This window comes from Patiria miniata, unplaced genomic scaffold (assembly GCF_015706575.1).
Source record: "Patiria miniata isolate m_02_andy unplaced genomic scaffold, ASM1570657v1 HiC_scaffold_10, whole genome shotgun sequence".
Classification (NCBI taxonomy): domain Eukaryota; kingdom Metazoa; phylum Echinodermata; class Asteroidea; order Valvatida; family Asterinidae; genus Patiria; species Patiria miniata.
In genome coordinates this window covers 9,898,289-9,921,212 of record NW_024037048.1, presented here as the reverse complement: position 1 = coordinate 9,921,212, position 22,924 = coordinate 9,898,289, and the positions used below count along the sequence as shown (strand labels likewise).

General features: G+C 40.9%; 1 protein-coding gene across 2 annotated transcripts in view; it reads right to left on the bottom strand.

Moving 5' to 3' along the window:
• Positions 1 to 1,698: 1,698 nt before the first annotated feature.
• Positions 1,699 to 22,924, bottom strand: part of LOC119737535 (unconventional myosin-Ie-like) — a 56,859-nt gene continuing 35,633 nt past the window's right edge. Inside the window, exons 16-27 of one of the 2 annotated variants that reach the window (XM_038211969.1) lie at positions 22,226 to 22,332; positions 21,284 to 21,382; positions 19,077 to 19,221; positions 18,348 to 18,462; positions 16,509 to 16,678; positions 14,600 to 14,745; positions 13,945 to 14,094; positions 13,264 to 13,412; positions 11,696 to 11,869; positions 4,536 to 4,677; positions 3,746 to 3,906; positions 1,699 to 2,444 (exon numbers count right to left, since the gene is read on the bottom strand). In XM_038211969.1, coding sequence (XP_038067897.1) covers positions 2,368 to 2,444; positions 3,746 to 3,906; positions 4,536 to 4,677; positions 11,696 to 11,869; positions 13,264 to 13,412; positions 13,945 to 14,094; positions 14,600 to 14,745; positions 16,509 to 16,678; positions 18,348 to 18,462; positions 19,077 to 19,221; positions 21,284 to 21,382; positions 22,226 to 22,332 — 1,635 coding nt within the window. In that variant the 3' untranslated portion in view covers positions 1,699 to 2,367. The remainder of the gene's footprint in view (positions 2,445 to 3,745; positions 3,907 to 4,535; positions 4,678 to 11,695; positions 11,870 to 13,263; positions 13,413 to 13,944; positions 14,095 to 14,599; positions 14,746 to 16,508; positions 16,679 to 18,347; positions 18,463 to 19,076; positions 19,222 to 21,283; positions 21,383 to 22,225; positions 22,333 to 22,924) is intronic. The other variant, XM_038211978.1, reaches the window with a different exon arrangement.

Sequence of the window (22,924 nt, the reverse complement as noted above, 5' to 3'; positions counted from 1 at the left end):
GTATACATTTCCAAGGCCGACCACCGTTGGGAAAAACATAACTATTTTTCAACTACTGCTCCAACTTTACACTTTTTTTCAGTCCAAATTTTGTTTGCTATTGGTTACATGTTCATGAACGGGTGCAGGCCAGCTAGACTGGTTCCCTTACCTTACAAATTTTCTGGCATCTATAATTTGATCCATTTTATCTTTAGTGGAGTCAAGGAACCAGACTACTTGAACATTTTTGTTTTTCTTGGCTTTTCCAGCATTTTTGAACACAAAACCTCAAACATGTCAGTGTAACAATATTTGATCTATTATACTAACCCCTCAAATAGTTCATTTCTGAAAATTACAGCAAAAGCCAATGATGTACATTCCCTTTAATAATCTGAAATAAATGTCTTTATAAAAAACAATTTTTTTAAATTGCTTTTTATCACTAAGGCACAAGTTTGTTTTATTAGTGGTGTGCATTTACGGGTAGTATGGGGACCGGGTATCCAATTGAAGTAAAACCGGGTACCTGGGTATCCGTAAAAGAAACCCAGCCCCAAAATTCCAACCCTGGAAGTTGTCTGAAGGGTCTGAAGGGCTTAAAGGGACATTACGGCCGGTAATGCGCCCAACTGGGCTACTAAACATCTTTGAAACCAAACGATATTAAATGGAAAGAGCATTTAAATGTAGAGTATAAGTGTCCACACAACCATCCTTTTAACTCTTTCAGTGCCAAAGTCGTACATGTACGAGGTATATTTGTTAGTTCGAAGTGCCAACCTCGTACATGTACGAGGTAATGTTCGTAATAAAAATCGCCAAACCTCGTACATGTACGAGGTAGAGTAAGCATGTTATCACAAGGGGGCGCTCTCGCTCTTTCTAACAATATCATTTTCATTCAGGTACGACCTGTATTTATTTGTTTCATTTGAGTTCTTGCGAGAGGGTGCAGCGCTGACTCGTATTTTCTGCAAAAAGTGCAGAATTCCCCTGGTGTGCAGGACAGTGTTTCAGGGTGTATCACAATGTATATGACTACTATCGACTTTCTAATGTACCAAGGATATACCAGAGAGCAACAACAACAAATTTAGTGAGTAAAACTCACAGAATTTTCAACAATTAAAAAAAAAAGTTCGAAGTTGGGCACTTTAGGGTTAAACTTTTAAAATTTCGCAGGCACTGAAAGATTTAAGAAACTTGGCAGATTTTTTGTGTTTTTCTTGTGAGAACCGTGCGAGAACGATTTTCAGGGTCAACATTTTGCTAGTAGTGAATCCAGCCACCCAGTGGTACGTATTCTTCAGACTTGTAAGAAACAACATTTGTGGGCAGGCCGACACCGCGTTATGTGGAAGTTTTTTATTGTTAGGCAAATTAGGACCGAGTTATGGGGACTTTCTGCTGTCCCCACAGCGTTTTCGATCCCCACAAATACCTCGTACAGACGAGTGTTTGTCCCCACAACTATGGAACAAGATGTGGTATACTGGTGCTGCGAATATTACGTGAGACACACACACAATGTGTACCGTACACTGATAGAAACAACTGGAAATACATATGCGTATGTCCGCCGCATCCGATGTAAACAACCGGTTTTTTTTTTTGTCTTTTCTCGGGAACGGTAAGACATTAGGTTAGTTTCCTTTCAACCAGACCTTTAAAACAGTACAAGTAAACAATCCAAAACATGAAATTTACGGGGATTTTAGGCCGTAATGCCCCTTTAATTATAGCTTTTAAGTGAAAACTGCAACTTTTGCGAGCATCTGTTGCGCGTTAAAATGCGCATAAACGTGAAGTCTGTTTTGTTTTTCCATGTAGCTCGATTTTCATTTTGAAAAGTCCCCACAAATGACATTCACAACATTTCTTTTTGTTGCAGTCTGAGAAGCTATACCAGTTGGTTATGGGTACCAGATCCCATAATCTGGAACCTGTTCCTGACATCTGTGGTCGGGAACTAGAAAACCCGGTTCCGATGCACACCCCTAATTATGATCAACCCCTGATCACTTAAATTCAAGATTTGATTATTTGATTTGAAATTTAATAAATTTTTGAAAGACAAGTCGTATACCTTTGTGCATGTAAGTGCACAAACTCATTTGTAACATGTGTTAAATTTGCTAAGAATATTTTACCGTTAAGCAACTTTGTTCACTTTAACCTTGATCAAAATGTAGCAAGCTTTATTCACCACAGAAATTTTGGACCACACTGAGACTAAGCTCAACTATGGACTGGTGCCATCATCTAAACCCTTATATACGGCAATGCCATGCCTACGGGGTACTAGACCAAGATGGCTTCCACAGTAACAAAGATCTCTGTAACTTAGCGCTAATGATAACATTTACAAATGGGAGATATCGGTTAAATCTTCTCAATGTAGTTGGAAGGAAAGAGGCCTTCCCTACGTCCCAGCCTGCCTCGCCACCATCCTGAAGAATCTAGAAAAAGAGAAGAAAAACAAGAAAAACTAGAGTTTGTACCGTTGTACAAGAAAAAAAAAGAACACATAAAATACGGCAATAAGCCATTTGCGAGCAACCTATACCCTCTGGGATTTACATTTGAAAAACATCTAGAAGGAACTAGAAAAAGAGAAAAGTCACAACTGGTCATCAATTTAGGCTATTAAAGCAAATATATTTTGCACCTAAGGTGCCCATGAAGTGATTTTTTTCTAAGGAACATATTTTGTGCAACTTTTCTACACTTAAATGTATGACAACTATTTGACATACCTTTTTGATGAATTATATTCCAAAATGCACTTTTTTAAACACTTAAAAAATTGTTCATGCTTTTCCGGCAAACTGAGGTTGCTGTTACTGTGTTTCTGGAAGACACTGTAAGTTTAAGGTTTTTCTGTTGTGAATGTGAACCCAAAAATGTGCTCAGTGAAAACATTTGTGAGAAAAGTTTGCTCATTGGTTAATACTGCCATGTACCGACACAACAACGAATCACCAAAGACAAGAAGATTTACGACAGTGAAATATCCATAATTCTTTTAAAGGGACACTGGGTCCTGGAACAGCCCAATTGGGCTACAAAACGCGCTTTGAACGAGATGATGTTAATCGGAAAGAACCTTTAAAAGTAGGGTATAAACATCCACACAACTATCCTTTAAAAACTGGGCGTTTTTGTGTTATTCCTGTATTATGCATGCGAAACAAATTTCGGGGTCCACTTTTCCGACCCCATAAATTCAAGCTGTTTGGATGCTAGTTGTGATTTCATTCGTAAAGTGTTTGCCTTTGGCGGATGTTGAAGAAACCATATTTTTTTGCATTGGTGATTGGTCACCGCTGTTCCCGAGACACACAATGTGTATATCGTACACTGCATGAGAACGACACGAAAAACGTATTCGTACTCCGTCATGGCCGATGTAAACAACGGGTTTTTTTTCGTCTTTTCTCGGGAACAGTAAGACATTAGGTTGGTTTCCTTTCAACCAGATGTTTGAAATAGGCTAAGTAAACGATTCAAAACATGAAATTTTCTGGGACTTCAGGACGCAGTGCCCCTTTAACTTTCTGTTCTGAAATATCTGCAACATTGAGGTTTCCTGCCTGAAATGACATCACAGTTTTGCTCATGAATATGGAAATGAGCATTAACATGCACTTTTAAGGATTGCTTTAAAAAAATTAAGTTAATGGCCCTTTAAGCAAATTTCTGTTTTCACAAAACATGAATCATAAACAAAATCTTGAAACGGTAATTTCTGTTTTCTCACCTTCGTTCATGATCTCGATCGTTTCGCCGGGGGAAAACGACAGCTCTTCAGTATCTTGGGCGTCGTAGGCATACAGGGTTCGGCACTTGGGCAACTTGGGCTTAGGGAGGGGTTTGGGCTTGGGCTGGGCTGGGGGTCTCTTCAGGGACTGTCTCTTGAACCTTGGGGGAAAAAAAGGAAAAAGAAGCAAACGAAGAAGTAGATATGAATTTTGCTCCACACTGACATTATTTCATGTGTACTGCACCCGATTTCACGAAGCATTTCATGAAACTTGCGACTTGCGATTACTAGTGCAACTAGACGTCTTACCACTTTACAATGTTGTGGACAAAAATGCTGATGTTGAATCTTTTGCCCTTGAGCATTAAACTGAGGTCTTGCCATGATGACTGATAGCCAGGCAAATGTTTCCAATCCACAATTGTGATCCTTTTTCACAACTAGCAGGATTTTACACAGCTTACATAACACGGCACTGAAATGGATTATGGCAAGGAACTTAGTCAGTGTCCAAAAATGTTGCTGTGATCAATTGTGTAGTGATGCGTGACTGAAATTAAATGAAACTCATCAGGGTTGAGGCCAAGGATTAGGAGTATCTGCGCGATCAACAACTTTCAAAATTGACTTCATGGTTTTGTAGTTATTTCAAAATAGTCAGAGAGACACTTTTGAGGGGACATACTGTAGACCATTTGCATTGAGCGCCCTCACGGTGGGTCGTTGCTGCTTTGCGACACTTGTATTTCCATGGAGACTGTTCAAGGCCTTCTTAGCGGCTACCTACCCTGCTACCCCAGCGTCCGGGGTTTGTAGGAATGCCGTATTGAGATGAGCCATCTTTGGATTCTTGGCCCACTTGGCTGCTCCGCCCTTAGGTAGCGACGGGTGATCCCCGCTCATGCGACGGCTGGAGCGTCTCATCGGTTCTGCAAAGTCCACAAATAGTTTGAACTAGCAACCCATTGATCACATGTATTAGATACCGGTATTAATTCTTTGAGAAATCCAAATTAATCACATTTTTGTGAAGTAATTAATTCCATTGTTAAATATGGCCCTTTATTTATATCCCATTCAAGAGCAAAAATGTTTGTATTGCTGGAAAACTACCAATTTAAAAACACTTGATTAGGCCAAAAAAAATAAATATTCAGTCTCTGGTCAGACCAAAGTTCCGGAATTGACGCGGCCACGCGGCTTGTTTTTTTTTTGTTTTTGTTTTGTTTTTTCTTCAAGCTCGGATTGTACAGACAAGGTGGGTACTATTTTGCTTTTTTGGTGTCCTCATGTACATTGGTGTCCTCCATAATTTGCCTTGGTGCTTTCGATCATTTGCCTTGGTGCAATTTCCCATTCCTTGGTGCTCTTTGGTAAAAAAAATGAGGAGGTGCGGAAATAGAGGGCGCTGTTGAGCTACCGCGGAACATTTTTGAAAAAAAAAAAGATCAACGCGCATGATTAAAATCGACGCGCGAGCTGACCAGAGACCGACTTATTTTATTTTTTTGGCCTTACAGTCGAACACCTTTATAACAAGGTCCTTGGGACTTTACAAATTACCTTGTTATAACAGGTACCTTGTACTAACAGTAATGGAAAACAAAGGAAAACAAAGACGTGGGGCCTAACATTTTCCTTGTTATAAGCAGGATGTTGTATTAACAGTGCTCTTGTAATCAGGTTCGACTGTATTCAAGAAGAAATTCTATAGACCTTCATCATGCTGCCACCATTTCAGTCATGTTCCCTGTATCCAATAACAGTACTGAATGATGTTTTTTTTTTTTGCAAAAAGAAACCAGACTATTTTGTCCTCCAACCTCGATTTGGTTACGTTGATTTGAGTGGGAAAAATCAAGATGGCCTCAACATGATAACGGTCTATAAATGATAATTAGGGAAAAAAGCAACGCTCGTAAATCACAAACAACAAAAATAAAAACAAATTTATCAAAATGTAATTTCACCCCAAAACTGACACAAATAATTGATGGTGGCGATTTGCTAAGATTCAGTCATCAATCAAAAAAAATATTTATCTGAGAAATAATCTTTGAACACGAGAAACGATTAATCAATCTGTCGAATTAGAACTTGTCAATTGAAAAAAAAAAAAAATGACCCTGAACTTTGAATTTGTCATGGGGGGATGTGCCCCCAAAAGTTACTGAAGTACATTTTTGACTAAAATGCAACTTTTTGTTTTTTGAAAATTACAATTTTATAAAAAACATACTGAACCAACCAATGTTGCAACTTGTGAATTCACGTTTACTTACCTTACCCAAAATGTTCTTCAACTTTTAGTGTCTTTTTACATGAAGTTCGCAAATGAAGTTTGCAAATTCTGGCGCATATTGAGTTTTCGCATACATGTTGCATGGTTTTAGTGATAAAATCGCCCCTTCTTACACAATGTTCGGTTGGTGTATAGTTTGAAGTATTGAAATGTATCTAATTCGTATTGGTTACTCTATTGATGAAGTATTTCTGAAGTTGCAATCTTCAAAACTTGCAAAGGTACAGTCACTACGTACAAACGCCAACGGAACGATTACATGTATCTGAGCAAATCAGGTGACGATCATGTGACAATCATGTGCCATCGGAACGATTACATGGATCCATGCAAATCATGTGACGATCATGTTACAATCATGTGCCATCGGAACGATTACATGTACATCTGTGCAAATCATGTGACGATCATGTGACAATCATGTGCCATCGGAACGATTACATGTATCCGAGCAAATCATGTGACGATCATGTGACAATCATGTGCCATCGGAACGATTACATGTATCTGTGCAAATCATGTGACGATCATGTGACAATCACGTGCCATAGAAATTTATAAAAAGGTATTTGCACAAATGAACAATAAATGTTGATTAGCCCTCCTATGCAAACAAATCCTTTCAGTCCAAATCAATCAAATGACTGTTTTCAACAGTTAAGAGCTCCCAGCCTACATAAAGCAGGATTGACTGGCTGGGACTGTTCCTGTAACTTGATGCAGCTATGCTTTGACTGTAGGTGATTGATAAGACAGCTGTGCGTACCAGTTGCCTGCTTGACTGAATTTGACTAGTCAGAGTGCTTGCTTGAAATATGATCTGACTGTTAGTGACTAGCCTGTGTAAAAGGCATGGCAGGGGAAGTGGATGGAATGTTTGACTGTCTGTGACTGTTCAAACAGTGGGAGGGTTAGGCCAGTAATACAAAAAATAACCCATCAGTTGCCTGTCTACACACACAGCGTGGAGAAGTTGGGATCGATTTGCATAATTTTTACTAGATAAACACAATGACACGTAACCATGGGAACCTTTCAAAGGGCAACCTTCACAAACTCACAGTTGCTTCCAGTTCTCGTTCATCAGTGTCGCAATGCCATGCACTGAGTCACAACTCTCAGAGAAGAAGAAAAATCTAGAGATTCTCCTTCCTTGAAGGAGGGGGAAACTGCAAATTACATTTGATGTGTGAGTCATGTTAGAGACCGGTACCAGACCTTAGTTCAGACACTGCGCGGAGGGAAATTGAGTTATGGGCTAAGAATTTCAGTCCGGTCGATGGCGGAAAGGAACCTTATAGGTCATGTGAAACTTGTTTACAAACGTTCATGTTGTGGTCATGTGACACAACATTCACTCGGGGAAAGTAAACCACTGATAATTTTACAGAGCAATTAGAGTTTTATGGAAAGGGGGTGGGTTTACAAGTGTCCGCATTGTGCTGCTCAATATTTGAGAAACGAAAGACGAGAACTAAGTAAACAATTGAGCGTTGCCCTTCGCGGTGTTAAACCAAAAGTCAACTAGTGAACAAAAAGTACAAAAGGGACAAAATGTAGAGAATTCATGTACATGTATGTTTATTCAAGACTGCATCACGTATGTTCGTGCCTAGCATTTTGTCTATTGTGCCCAGGTATCCCACTCGACAACATCAGCCGTTTTCCCTTAATAAGGCTGAAATGCGGCGCAACATAATCAGTCTTTTCTTACTCTAATTTATGTTTCAATAGGTCTATTGATGCTCCGTATTCCAAATGATGTAGTAGTCTTTTCGCATGCAATGATTTTTTCGTTGATTACGATATTTAACTTGTTTTCCCTCAAAAATCGGAGTTTTTAGGAATAAGTGAGACCTATGGAAGTGAAGCCAGCAACGTCAATGTTCCCGTCCCGGTGATAAATAGGGAGCTACATTTTTCCTATTCACAATTAGTAATTTGCTCTTTATGCAATGTGATTCACGGTTAATTTTCATGGCAAAAAGAAAGCAACGAATTTTCCTTTTAAAAAATATAGCCCAGTTGATTATATGGTGAGTTTTATTGGAAACTTATTTTGAGTACATGTATATCTTTTCGGGGTATAACTTTGGGAAAACTCACATAATGGAAATTTTGGACATTTTATGCCACCATAGCGCAAGCATATGTTGGTAAAATGTCGCCAACACGCGAAGACCAGTGGATGTCTCACACTGCGCATGTGCAGCAAGTAACCCCCAAGTGACTACACCGGCAATAGGCTATGAACGTACGTTACATACAGTCACATATAAAAAAGTACAGCATGTTCAATAAAAAATTAGCAGTCAATCCATTGAAGTATTAAAATTACTAGCACCTTCTTTGCAAAACGTATCTATAGAGTCTGAAGGTGTAGTAAATACTCTACACAATGGTCTTTATCTCATCTCATTTGGACACTCCAGGGCCAAATTTCAGGGCCCTGCTAACCACAGAATTAAGATCAACATTTGGTGCTTACCGCGCTAGCAGAAAAATTCTATGCTAGCCCAGTAAGCACAGGAAGCACTGTGTAACACAAAAAATCCAAATGTGGGTTAAGAATAAATACAAAAATGATAATGTCATAAACTGCTGACAGGATACTGAATTAAACATCTACCCTAAAAAAATAGGCAAAAAATTTCCAACAGAACTATTTTTGGGAAGAACTCTCATCCGGCTGTCGAAAATCTTCTTGAAATTCTCTGTAACTATTTTGGACTCTCCAATTACCCATTTTAACAGCTGCAAATTAGCGTGGTCCTTAAATAGCCCTCTGATTATTGGAAGTGGTAATTTGATCAAAGTTGATCAGTGGAGTGAGCTACCTTTCAAAAAAATTCCTCTCTCGAGCGGATGGGATCCGACAAAACTTTACTGACAATTTTAAACAGCTCGGTTTTTGATGACCTTATCTTAATCATGAACATTTCTACAATTAGGGAACCTCCTACAAAAAACCCAAAAGTCATTTGGTACTTATGTGCTTACTTTAAAGAGTTTAGGCACTCTCCTGAAGACGGTCAGAGCATACTGACTGGAACGTCGAGTTTATACCTCTGGTTCTTTTCAGAACCATTCTCTTAGTTTGAGAAAATATTCCCACATGGTGTTTCCGGAAGCAAACCTTTCATTCATTAGTATCTTCACCATGCAAAGCCTCAAATCTTACAGACGAAAGTCAAATTTCATGTCTGTTCTTTTTACGTGGAAATGGAAGGGTCGGAAGGGGCATTACGGTTTTAACACCCGCAAATCCCCCAGATCGGCGATGCTCCACGATTGTTCACATTTTGACTTTCCAGTACAACCGAGGAAGTGGTCTATGAAAATGTTTCCTCTTATGACCGCGGTTTGGATAAGTTGCCGGTTGGCGTTGACACCAGGAAATTCGGCAATCCTTGGTGAATTACGGAAGGACTTGTGGTTGGGGTTAGGGGAACTGAACGATGGTTTTTATGAAGACTTCTTTGAAGCTGGTTTTCACAGGATTATAATTTATCGTTGCGGTCAAAAATGAGGTGATAGCAATTTGAGGCTAATACGAGTACATCTCATGCCTTTTTGCGGGTTGCCTTTTCTGTTAAAGCAAACTTTTCTAACAACTTCGCCTCGGTTCGCGTCGGATGACATGTTAACACGATCTGGCTGTTTTTATACACAGGCACGGCTAATGGGTTTAAACATCAAGCGTGCCTAAACGTGCTAATCCCCGTTTGTGTTGTACATACACGCAAAGTCTGAGAAGTCTGTGGAGGCAGACCGTTTGCTGTACTTGAACTTGGCCACTGTGCACGGCCTGTTTTGGTACAATTTACGCTCGTGGGCACACCTCCGAGTGTTGCAAAATATGAGGTTGCGGTAAGAAATATCATACAATTACTGTTGAAATGACTCTTGCGAATCAGTATTTGTGGCGTTTGGCTGTATATCAGAAGCTGGCTGCTACATCTTGCCTCTTTTCGAAAAAGCGTAATTTTTGGCAAAAATAATCCCAGCGCGAACTTGTTAACTTAGTAAATGTTTCTGCTTGAAATGGATGTTTGGAAATTGAAGAATATTCGCAGTGAGCTCATTTTTCAAGGGTTTTGGATTATAATTTCGAAAGTACACTTTCAACATATTTGTTTTTCTGGTAATTTATTATCCTATTTTAAAAGTATTTGACAGGACATGTCTTTTGAACTGTAATTTGCTGAAATCTCCCCAAATCCTCCAAAATACTCTTTGCAAAATGGAGGATTTTGCAGGATTGAGGCTACATGGCAAAAATGTGTGGCTGATTTTGGAGGATGCACTGTGTCAAGATCTTGGGCCGACACATAACTTGGGAATAGAGTATGCAAATTACTTGAAATTTTCAGTGACACAAGTCAATAAGGTGTACTTTATCACTTTTTTTCAGGAAATGGAGCAAGCCAAATATTTTACAAATATTTTTCAAGTTCAGCCACCTTCTTTTTGACTCACCCTGCATTTTAACTTTTATAAAAAGGTACAAACACTGTTACGGTAAAACCTCAGGAATTTCCAATTTCAAAAGCAGACATGCAACTAGGAATGTAGAAAAACCGAGGAAATTCCAAACCACATAAGACGTTGTACAGTGTTTTTCAATTTGTAATGGCATTCATGAGAAGTAAAAAAAAAGGAGGAAATCAGCAGATCCGAGGAAAAGTTGCATGCCTGCAAAAGGGATTCTTTAAAAATTTAGAAAAACCGAGGAAATTCCAAACCACATAAGACGTTGTACAGTGTTTTTCAATTTGTAATGGCATTAATGAGAAGTAAAGAAAACCGAGGAAATCAGCGGATCCGAGGAAAAGTTGCATGCCTGCAAAAGGAATTCTTTAAAAATTTAGAAAAACCGAGGAAATTCCAAACCACATAAGACGTTGTACAGTGTTTTTCAATTTGTAATGGCATTCATGAGAAGTAAAGAAAACCAAAGAAATCAGCAGATCGGAGGAAAAGTTGCATGCCTGCAAAAGGGATTCTTTAAAAATGTAGAAAAACCGAGGAAATTCCAAACCACATAAGACGTTGTACAGTGTTTTTCAATTTGTAATGGCATTAATGAGAAGTAAAAAAAAAACCCCGAGGAAATCAGCAGATCGGAGGAAAAGTTGCATGCCTGTAAACATGGTAAAAGGGATTCTTTAAACTCCCTAGCATGATTTACTAGGAACCATACCCATCCTGGCAAATTCCAACACCATATGGGAAACTGCACACACATATTTCTGACTTTGATTCTGGAGGTGTGCCAACCCAATGTAAAAGACTGTCAGTTTAGGGGTACTGTACCCATCCTGGCAGATTCCTACAAAACATGCCGTTGGGGTTTGATGGGTTGAGTTCTGTTACGGTTCCAAATCTGACAAGAAGAGAGTCAATTGTTGTAAAGTGTCCTGCCCAAGAACACAAAAGCCATGTTCTTTGTCAGATATCGAACTAAAAAACCATCGCACATGAGTCACAGAGATGCGATTGTCGTAAAGTGTCCTGCCCAAGAAAATCCTGAAATCCAGGAAAATCCTGACAATAAATCCTGCCAAATCTATCACTCCGAGGGAACATTTGAGTATTAAAACCGAGAATTTGAATTAGGGAAAATAATTCAGAGACCGACTTACTGTGCTGGGGTGACGTCTGGGGGGACCTTCGCTGCTTGTCCACCTGGGCGTATGACGCAGATGGTGGGGGACGCCCGGGGGCTTTCCCGGGGGCTCTCCGTGGGGGACCATTGCCCATGGGTGCGGCATTGGCTCTGTCTGCCCCTGTCACCTGGGTCTGTCTGATCCCAGGTCCTGGGTATTGAGGGCAAAGGTCAAAGGTCATTCGGGATATGACTGATGAAATCCAAATCGATTATAAAATATCCAAAAAAAAATTGAAAAAAATAAAAAATTGTATAATTCCAAATTGCATGGACTGAAGTTGTTTTATACTAAAAACGCTTTATACAAATGTCTAAAGGCACTTCGCAATTATTACCCCTGTTCATCAGGCCATGAAACTATATTTCAGCAGCAGTTTGAGACTGTTGTATTCTAGTCTCGATCCTCACAGGCAACCAGTTTTTACAACCGGTCGAGGGGATATTGTGGTTAAGTGTCTTGCCCAAGAACACAAAAAGCATGTTCCTTGTACCATCGCACATGAGTCACAAAAAGGCGATTGTCGTAAAGTGTCTTGCCCAAGAACACAAAAATCATGTTCCTTGTACGATTTTAAACCCACATACCATCCCACATGAGTCAAAGAGAGGAGATTGTCGTAAAGTGTCTTGCCCAAGAACACAAAAACCATGTTCCTTGTCAGATTTCAAACCCACATACCATCGTACATGAGTCAAAGAGAGCAATTGTCGTAAAGTGTCTTGCCCAGGAACACAAAAGCCTTGTTCCTCCTCAGATTTCGAACCCAAAAACCATCGCACATGAGTCACAGAGAGGCGTTTGTCGAAAAGTGTCTTGCCCAGGAACACAAAAGCCTTGTTCCTCGTCAGATTTCGAACCCAAAAACCATCGCACATGAGTCAGAGAGAGGCGATTGTCGTGAAGTGTCTTGCCCAAGAACTCAAAAGCCATATTCCTTGTCAGATTTTAAACCCAAATACCATCGCACATGAGTCAGAGAGGGGCGATTGTCGTAAAGTGTCTTGCCCAAGAACATAAAAGCCATGTTCCTCATCAGATTTCGTACCTACGTACAGGTAACATCGCACATCAGTCAAAGAGAGGCGATTGTCGTAAAGTTTCTTGCCCAAGAACACAAAAACCATGTTCCTTGTCAGATATCGGACTAAAAAACCATCACACATGAGTCGAAGAGAGGCGATTGTCATAAAGTGTCCTACCCAAGAACACAAAAGCCATGTTCCTTGTCAGATATCGGACTAAAAAACCATCGCACGTGAGTCGAAGAGAGGCATTTGTCGTAAAGTGTCTTGCCCAAAAACACAAAAACCATGTTCCTTGTCAGATTTCAAACCCACATACCATCGCACAAGAGTCAAAGAGAGGTGATTGTCGTAAAGTGTCTTGCCCAAGAACACAAAAACCAGGTTCCACTGAGGGTTCCGATCATCCACCATTGCAAGTAAGACACTATAACCATGGACCATGGTGCTCCACATAATAAGGATCTCCAATAAAATATAGGGAAACAAATTCAAAAAGAACGATTTCCAACAACTTACGTGAGTTTCTTGGGAGTCCAGGTCCTATACTGACCGTCATGACTTTACCGCTGGGTTTCATGACAGCCATGTTGCCGGTACCCTGCGCAAAACGAACTGTCCTGGTTCCCCCACCACCCCAACCTTCCTTCTTCACAATGACGTTAATCCTAGAATCCGAAAGAAGTATACCAGAAAAAAAAGAAAAGAAATATCAAAAATAAAACCCCCCAAAACAAAATAATAATAATGGGTATTTATTAAGCGCACGTATCCACCAGGACTGGTGCTCAAGGCGCTACATCATTATTACCCTGCTCATTGGGCCAATGAAACATTCCAAAGACCATCTCAGCTCCCTGGGGAGTATACAGCTCGATGCTGCCTGTCAAGCGCAAGGAAGCTAATTCAATCATAATAACCATCTCTGCCCTCACAGGTACCCATTTACTCCTGGGTGGAGAGAAGCAATGAGTGACAAAGTGCCTTGCCCAAGGGCACACGTACCACAACCCCAGGCTTGACTCGATCCCACAACCTGCAGCTTTACCCGCAGACCACAAATCCAATGCCCTTAACCACGAGGCCACTGCACTCCACGATCACATGTCATGCATGTCAAAACTTCCAAGGATTAGAATAGTCCAGAGAACCTAGCAGAGAAGATGAAATCTTCCTTGGACGAGAAAAGATCCCACTCACGTGTCGCGGAAGTCAAGCTGGAGCTCACGCCCCGCCGCATCACGGTATTTCTTGCTGAGTACTGTCAGGAATTCCGTCTTGAAGACGGACTCCAGGAGACTCGAGAAGTCGTTCTGGATGTTGAGGACAAAGATATCATCTTGCAAGGTACTGGAAAGGGAAAAAAATGAAACGATTCCAATATATAGTGTGAGTCAAAAAAGCAGAACCTAAAAACAAAGAAATATGTTTCATATCAAAAAACTATACCGGCTTAGTAAAAAAACACGAAACACAAATGTCGGGACCATTGTTTTACTTTTAGTGAAGTTCTGCATGTAGCACTTTCAAAATCTAGGATATAAAAGCTCAATTGTCAAGGTCTTGGGCTGGACCTTGTGTTGTTTTTGCTATGCCACGCATAAATATAGGCCTGGAATATGCTTGAAATCCTCTGTACTGCTCCAGGATGTCACTGGCCAAGCCTCAACATATTGACAGTCACTGCCGTACTTGTGTCAGCCCGCCACATGTTTGCCTTGCCAGCACAAAATTCACTTACAACAACAACAGGTGCTGTAAATTATATTCGATATAATCGATATTAGTTTAATAAATAAATTATCAGAATTTTTGATATTGATGGACTGTAGCTTTGTGTGCGATGTCATCTTACCTGAGTGATACGCTCTGAACTTGTTCGAGGGGAATCTTGCGTTTGATGACGTCTTTGATCTGTCCTTTCTCCGGTCCGCTCTTGACCTTCTCTCGACCAATCAGATAGATGTTGCGGGCCGACAGTAGCAAGTCGCGCTTCGTCACCTGCGAAATGAGGACATTCGTGATTACTACGGTTAACACGCATTTCAAAGTTTGTAGAAGTTGACCACAACATTGCGAAATCTGGCTTCAGCATTCAAGCAGAACAAATATGAACATTAGCGCAATACAGGGTGAGTAAAAAAAAACGAAACCCAAATGTCGGGACCATTTTTGTAGTGAAGTTCTGAATGTAGCACTTTCAAAACCTAGGCTATGAAAGCCCAATTCCTAAGCTTTCTTTTAGTACAAGAATCATTCAAATCACTCATGTACTTTTCAAGTAACAGAGTTTTAAGCACAGCCGCCGTTTTAAGGTTCTGTCAACGGATCACAAAAAAGTTCAGTGTTCTCTCAGCAACACGAAAACAAATCACGTAACATGTGTGTGAATTCTTTTCGTTTTGCTGAAAGAACACACACCTTTTGTGTGATCCGTGGACAGAACTTTAAAATGGTGGTTGTGTTCAGAATTTCGCAACTTGAAAAGTACAAGAGCGATTGGAATGATTCTTGTACTAAAAGAAAGCTTAATGACTGGGCTTTCATATCCTAGATTTTGAAAGTGTTACAGGCAAAACTTCATTGAAAAATTGGTCCTACCATATGGATTTAATTTGTTTACTCACCCTGTATTGTTCCAATGATATATTCACAAAGAGTCTAAAGAACTGAATCAGACCTAAAATACACGAATGCTTTAAAAAACTCTAGAATTCTAAAAAAAATTTAGCAGGTAGTCTTTCTGTCAAAATATTTTAAATTTCAGAAGGTCAATTTATTAGTAAGCCAAACTGTAGAGAAGCCATAAACCAAACTCTAGAGAAGCCATCAACCAAACTCTACAGAAGCCATAAACCAAACTCTACAGAAGCCATAAACCAAACTCTACAGAAGCCATAAACCAAACTCTAGAGAAGCCATACACCAAACTCTAGAGAAACCATAAACCAAACTCTAGAGAAGCCATAAACCAAACTCTAGAGAAGCCATAAACCAAACTCTAGAGAAGCCATAAACCAAACCCTAGAGAAGCCATAAACCAAACTCTAGAGAAGCCATAAACCAAACTCTAGAGAAGCCATAAAGCAAACTCTAGAGAAGCCATAAACCAACTCTAGAGAAGCCATAAACCAAACTCTAGAGAAGCCATAAACCAAACTCTAGAGAAGCCATAAACCAAACTCTAGAGAAGCCATAAACCAAACTCTAGAGAAGCCATAAACCAAACTCTAGAGAAGCCATAAACCAAACTCTAGAGAAGCCATAAACCAAACTCTAGAGAAGCCATAAACCAAACTCTAGAGAAGCCATAAACCAAACTCTAGAGAAGCCATAAACCAAACTCTAGAGAAGCCATAAACCAAACTCTAGAGAAGCCATAAACCAAACTCTACAGAAGCCATAAACCAAACTCTACAGAAGCCATAAACCAAACTCTAGAGAAGCCATACACCAAACTCTAGAGAAGCCATAAACCAAACTCTAGAGAAGCCATACACCAAACTCTAGAGAAGCCATAAACCAAACTCTAGAGAAGCCATAAACCAAACCCTAGAGAAGCCATAAACCAAACTCTAGAGAAGCCATAAAGCAAACTCTAGAGAAGCCATAAAGCAAACTCTAGAGAAGCCATAAACTAACTCTAGAGAAGCCATAAACCAAACTCTAGAGAAGCCATAAACCAAACTCTAGAGAAGCCATAAACCAAACTCTAGAGAAGCCATAAACCAAACTCTAGAGAAGCCATAAACCAAAATATTTACCTTGAAGCGGCGATCATACTTGTTGACCTTGTCGGAGAACTCGACGCGTTCCCTGCGTTGGGTCAGCGCCTGCAGCAAAGGATTGTGCTCAAACCCGATGTAGTCGCCGGCGAAGTTGCGATTGAGACTGTATCGTCGTCGCTCCTTCTTGTTGTACAGCAGATCAGATGCTGCAAAAAAGAAAAAGACAGATAAAGTAACATTGATTACTTTGCTTTAATCCTAAAATGGTCTGGGGTGCAGGTAGGACACACCCCCTCCTTCCTTCCTGCAGAGTTGTAGTCGAGTACTTTTTTCCAAGTACCAAGCAGTGTTGTAGTACTCGTACTCGGTACTCGTACTCGAAATGACGGTACTCGTACTCGGGCAGCAAAGTACTCGTACTCGACATGTCAAAATTGTACTCGATCATTAAAGTACTCGTCCTCGAATAGCAGTACTCGGCCGAGGAAAATGTTATAGCGTCTCTTACCATGACCTTATTTTATCGATACTTTCAGTTTGAAATGGTTGACTGGCTTGTGGAGAAATCAAGATTTCCTGATTTTTCTCTGTGCAAGTCCGGACAAACACATTTTACGGTTAGCCGTGAGTGGGTCTGTATATCGGTCGACTGGGCCTGGGCCAATTAGGCACAGTGAACCATTTGCCGTATGGACGTATTCGGAAATACGAGTACTCGTACTGACTCGTACTGACTCGTACTCGTACTTGTACTCGGAAGTACAAGTACTCGTACTCGTACTCGGAAGTACAAGTACTTGTACTTCCGAGTACGAGTACGAGTACTTGTACGAGTACAAGTACTTGTACTCGGAGACCCGTTCTTGTAATTGGAGGTACAAGTACTCGTACTTGTACTCATACTCAGCAATCTAAGTACTCGGCAGTACTCGGTACTCAGAAAAAAGTACTCGACTACAACACTGGTACCAAGCACTGCCAAGTACTTTGGTTACCAAGTACAAGTACAAGTACAAGTACGAGTACTTCTGAGTACAAGTACTTGTATTTCCAAATACGGCCCAGTCAGACCGATATAAGACCCACTCAGGGCTAGCTGTTGAATGTGTTTGTCCGGAGGTGCACAGAGGAAAATTAACCATTTCTAACTGAGAGTATCAATAAAAACTGTTCGTACCCCAAATATTTTGTGAACTCAGCTATATGAGTAACTTCACTGGTTATTTTAATTGGTCTTTAGTTTTAATTGTTCAATCATATACTTTATAAACAAGACATTTTGCAAAATGAAATAGAAAAATATATACGGTTGAAGACAAAAATGTGGTAAGAAAAAGTGATAGTTTTTAGCAATATTCAACATTTGAAAACATTAGGAAACAAAACTTATTATTAAATACCTCACTTGACTGTAAGTGAATGAAAGTTTAAAGCATAATGTGGAATCATGGCACCTAGTAAGCTAACATTTTTTCAAGAAAGGTGGAATTTTGTATTAATTTCCAATGATGGTCAGCCGTCCATCGTTGGAAAAACTGGCATTTTCCAATACTGTCCCCCATTTACCAAATATAGTTAGTCCACTTTTGTTTGCAATCTTTACACATCTGTGAACATGTAAAAGCCATCAAGACTGGCTCCCTGACCTTACAATATCCCCAGTGTCTATAAATTGTTGTTTCATCTGAAGTGGGGTCAGGGAACTAGACTACAAGAAACATGATTTTTTTTTCTTGGTCTTTCCAGCATTTACGAACACAAAACTTTAAACATGTCAGTGTAACAATATTTGCTATAAAATACTAACTCCTCAAAATCCAACCATTTCTGAAAATAACAGCAAAAGCAAATGTTGTATATTCCCTTTAATTGTACCTTGTTCTTTGAGTCGTAGGTAGTGTTTGTGGGCATTGAAGCGACGGAAGGCTTTCTGGAGGATGCGAGCGAAGTGGTCGTACTTCCTCTCTCGTTGTTCCTCGAGCAGAAAGAGCTAGAAACGAGAAGAAAAGATGAGAAAATGAAGAAAGTAATAAAGACGTCCTAAAGATTCTTATGAAAAAAAGAATTACTGATTATTTGGGGTGCTGTGGTCCAATGGTTAGTGTTCGACTTGTGTGTCGTGGTACATGGGTTCAAATCCTGATGGGAAACATGGTGCTTGTGTTCTTAAGCAAGGCACTTTACCATTACTTCTTCGTCCTTCGGATTGGACGTAAAGCCGTAGGTCCCGTGTGTTGTGCAATGCACGTTAAAGAACCCAGTAACGCTTATGGCTTAGAGAAGGGGTTTACCCCGGTGTTTCTGGCAGTGGCTGCAATATGCGCCGCAGCACCTTGTAAACCCTTATAAGGTGCTAGATAATGGGTTTCATATTTCTCATAAACTTCATTTACCTGTCTCTAGTCATAGACATAATTTCCAGCGCCTTGAGTACCTAATTGCTGGTAGATACGTGGGCTGTATAAGACTCCGATATCATTACGGTAACTGCAATCATGAGATGCTTGATACTCGACTGGACATCCCCCACCAGTGGTGCCATGTCTCTTAGGTTATGACTGCCCATCTGACTTGGGTATTGACAAGGGGGGTGGGGGGACTTACCGATTCAGGGGCCTTGATGAAGACTTTGGTTCTGCCCAGCTGCCACTGGTCTGGTTCCATATTGACGGCATTCATGAGATGCTTGATACCAGACCGGACGTCACCCCGCCATTGGGGCCATGTCTCTGGGGTGATGACTGAGTATCTGTCGGGAGGATTGACGAGCATGTACTGGTAAAATCTAGTTTTTATTATGTACATGAAACGGCAATTCTTTGTTTAAATATGACCCAACCCAGCAAATCGGATTGGTAGTCAACAAAAATACGTTTGAGTTACATGTACATGATTTTTTTAATTCGGGCAATTTACGATGCAGTGTGCCACCAAGAGTTGGCCATGGAGAGTCCATTTTTTAAATTACAGCCCATTTTGAATGAGTGTCAGTTGACAACTCGCGCTAATTTGTTACAGACTGAGGCGTTGTGCCGCCTTACAAAAAAACACCATATTGATAAAAAGAAAAGAGAAGGGCACATATATACCCGAATCATACGCTTACAAAACAACTGACTGGAAAAAAACAACAATTTCAAATGCACCGCGCTGCGAATTTGTCGACCATCTCCCACAATGCACTGGAAAAAATGAACTCTCCATGGCAAACTCTTGGTGGCGCACTGTATTCTGAATTGCCCAAATTGATGGTGCACAACAGAAAATCATTATAAACACAACAGTTACTCATTCCTTTGCTATTTTGCATATCATCAAAAGCTTTGTGCTGCTTCCAAATTTGGACTTTTCTTGAGGGCTAAGAAGACCGAGCTGGTGACCATTAACGAGGCACCAAACCACCCTCCTGTCCTCTCTACAGGTGGCACCCGACTCAAAGAGGTGCCAGACTTCAAATATCTTGGTCCCTAAATAGCTGACAGCAAGAAGGACGTTCTCACACGCAAGGGTCAAGCATGGAATGCGTGCTACAAACTCCACTCTATCTGGAAATCCAACATATCTCAATCCACCAAGCTTGCTTTCTTCCGATCCTCTGTCGAAAGTATCCTGCTATACAGTACCGAGACATGGTCTTTGAAAAAGCAGCTTAAACAGAGGCTAGATGGCACCTACACTCGCCTCCTCATAAGAGCGCAAAATATTTCCTGGAGGGAACATAAGACAAAGGCGGAAATATACGGCAGCATCCCACTTATCACTACAATAGCAGAACGCAGAGCACGCTTCGCCGCCCACTGCTATAGAGCCAAAGAGCAAGTTGTCTCTGACCTCATCTGCTGGTGATTGCCTTGCCCCAACAGAGGGAGGAGACCCCTCAACTACGTTGACACTGTATGCAATGATGTGAGCCAGCACGTTGATGACATCATCACGGCCAGCGGACAAGAGAGTCTGGAAGAGTTTGGTTGCATCCATCTCGGCTGCGGCCGCCCAATGATGATGATAATGAACTGGAGTGCCCAAATTTAACGCCTATCCGTTTATCAGAACAAAAACTGCTTAGCGAAAGTTGATAATAAGCAGGACAAGTTCTTTTCAGAACTAAATATCTTCTAAGCAGTAGTTATTACCACGTGGTGTTACCGCAGACCGAAACGATACTATCCGTTTATAATATGCACAAATTTACACCATACCAAACATTCCAAAACATGCCAGTGTACAGATTATCAAAGCTATAGTCCATCATTTGCAGCCATCCGAAAAGTAACTGGCGTAACTATTGTTGTAAAACATACTTGGTTGAAAGATAGTAAGGGGACTAAACTCCCTGTGAAATTATTCTTTCTGGCAAGCTGTCATTTTGAAGTAATCAACGAAAGAAGGCCTTTCCAATGGTGCATCTTAAGACGCACCGTAGGAAAATTTAAATTAGTTGTTCGTTTTGTTATTCGGCGAAGCGCGCGCAAGCATTGGCACGACGCACAAGCGGGCATGGTTGCTATAATTTGTCGGATCAGTGCGTGACATCGCATATAGCTGCAATCGGCTCAGTGAGAACGCGTCTCGGACGCTGAATTCAGGCCCAATTCAAAACATGATTCAGCAACTATTGATTTGAAATTGAGATCCTAGAATGCTGTTTTTCTCGGAATATACAGCTGAAGTTGAGCTGAAACTTCATCAGGTTAGTTGTTCAGTATCCTTCATTAGATTTTGAACACTTTTGTTGCTTCAAACGAACAAAATGCACAAATTACAAATGATGGACTGTAGCTTTAAATTAGTTCGGGTGTGGCAGAACGAACCTTCTGAGGAATTTGTCGAACTCCCTCCTGTAGGCAAAGCCGGCGCGTCGAACTCGGATGTTCTCCTTCAATCCTAGATACTCCACTTGATGGTGCACTCTACGACGTAAAAATAACAGAGAAACAAAAAAGATTTTAGAAATTTGTTTAGTTTTACTATCAAAAAGTCTTTTCTCCTGAAACAGATGTCAATTTCTCTCTGGAATTCGCAGATTAACATTCAAAGCATTCCAGGTTTTTCAAGACACTTCTTTTGGGACGAAATTCCTTTCAGGGGGATAAAATGTGTGAAGTGAAGTCTGTCACAAGCCAAAATGGCCCATCAGGCTGGCGTTTATCTCCGGTTTCAGTGGCATGAAACGACTGAGAATATTTCTACTCCCCCTGGATGGGATGCCAGTCCATCGCAAGTTACTCCCAGCTAATGTCGGTACCAATTCTCCTAGGTGCAGAGAGGCAATAAAGTAGGGTGAAGTGGCTTGCCCAAGGACACAACCTATGGCCAGCAGACAAATATTATTTCTATTCCCCCTGGATGGGATGCTAGTCCATCGCAGGTTACTCCCAGCTAATGCCGGTACCCATTCTCCTAGGTGGAGAGAGGCAAGTGGGGTGAAGTGGCTTGCCCAAGGACACAACATATGGCCAGCAGACTGAGAATATTTCTATTCCCCCTGGATGGGATGCTAGTCCATCGCAGGTTACTCCCAGCTAATGCCGGTACCCATTCTCTTATGTGGAGAGAGGCAAGTGGGGTGAAGTGGCTTGCCCAAGGACACAACATGTGGCCACCAGCTGGATTCGAACCCCTGAGCCTCTGATCATGAGTCACGAACCCTAACCACTAGACCGCACTCCCCCACACAAAATAAAGTGTGGAATGACACACTTTTCATGACATGTCATTTTCAGAACTCTAGTTTCTTTTCTTCTCAAACTCACCTCTTTTCTTCCCAGTCTCTCGGTCTCTTGGTCTCATTCGGCTTGATGCAGCGGATGTAGTGAGGCGTACACTTCATCAGCCTCGTCACGAGCAGATTGGCTTGGGTCTGCGAAGAACAAAGACTGGCAAACTGTACAACCTGGCCCAATTAAATTACGTTTACCCCAAATTAATCACCGGTAAAATCTATTTGAATATATAGGCAATTCCAGCTTGATGAAAAGAAGCGTAATGCAGAAATGAAACTGGCACATGTGATTCAACCATACAACTCCACTTCGCCACTTGTAATATTCATACATGTACGTGGGAAAACAATCGGGCTTGTCTTTTTCTTCCAACGAATGCCAGTGAAATGTATCACTAATGCTCACTTCGCCATCCTCAAGAGAATCATCCTGATTTTTAACCCTGTGCAGAGTGACCTGCTACCTTTTGGGCCCCAGGTAATAACGTTCACCTCCTATCTAATCCTCATTCAACCCTTGCCAAATCAGCTGGTTCAATGAACTTTGCAGCCAGGGCTGCACCCAGGCCGTGTCAACAAACTTTTGACCAGGCCTCCTGCCAAGTCTCATTGAAATTCAACAAAGACCTGTAACTTGACACAGTCATCTCCCTTCATAACTGCATACCACAGCCGCCAGTCAATTATCTTTCCAGCGCACTGTCTGGCAACTGTCTGGACACTGTCTGGC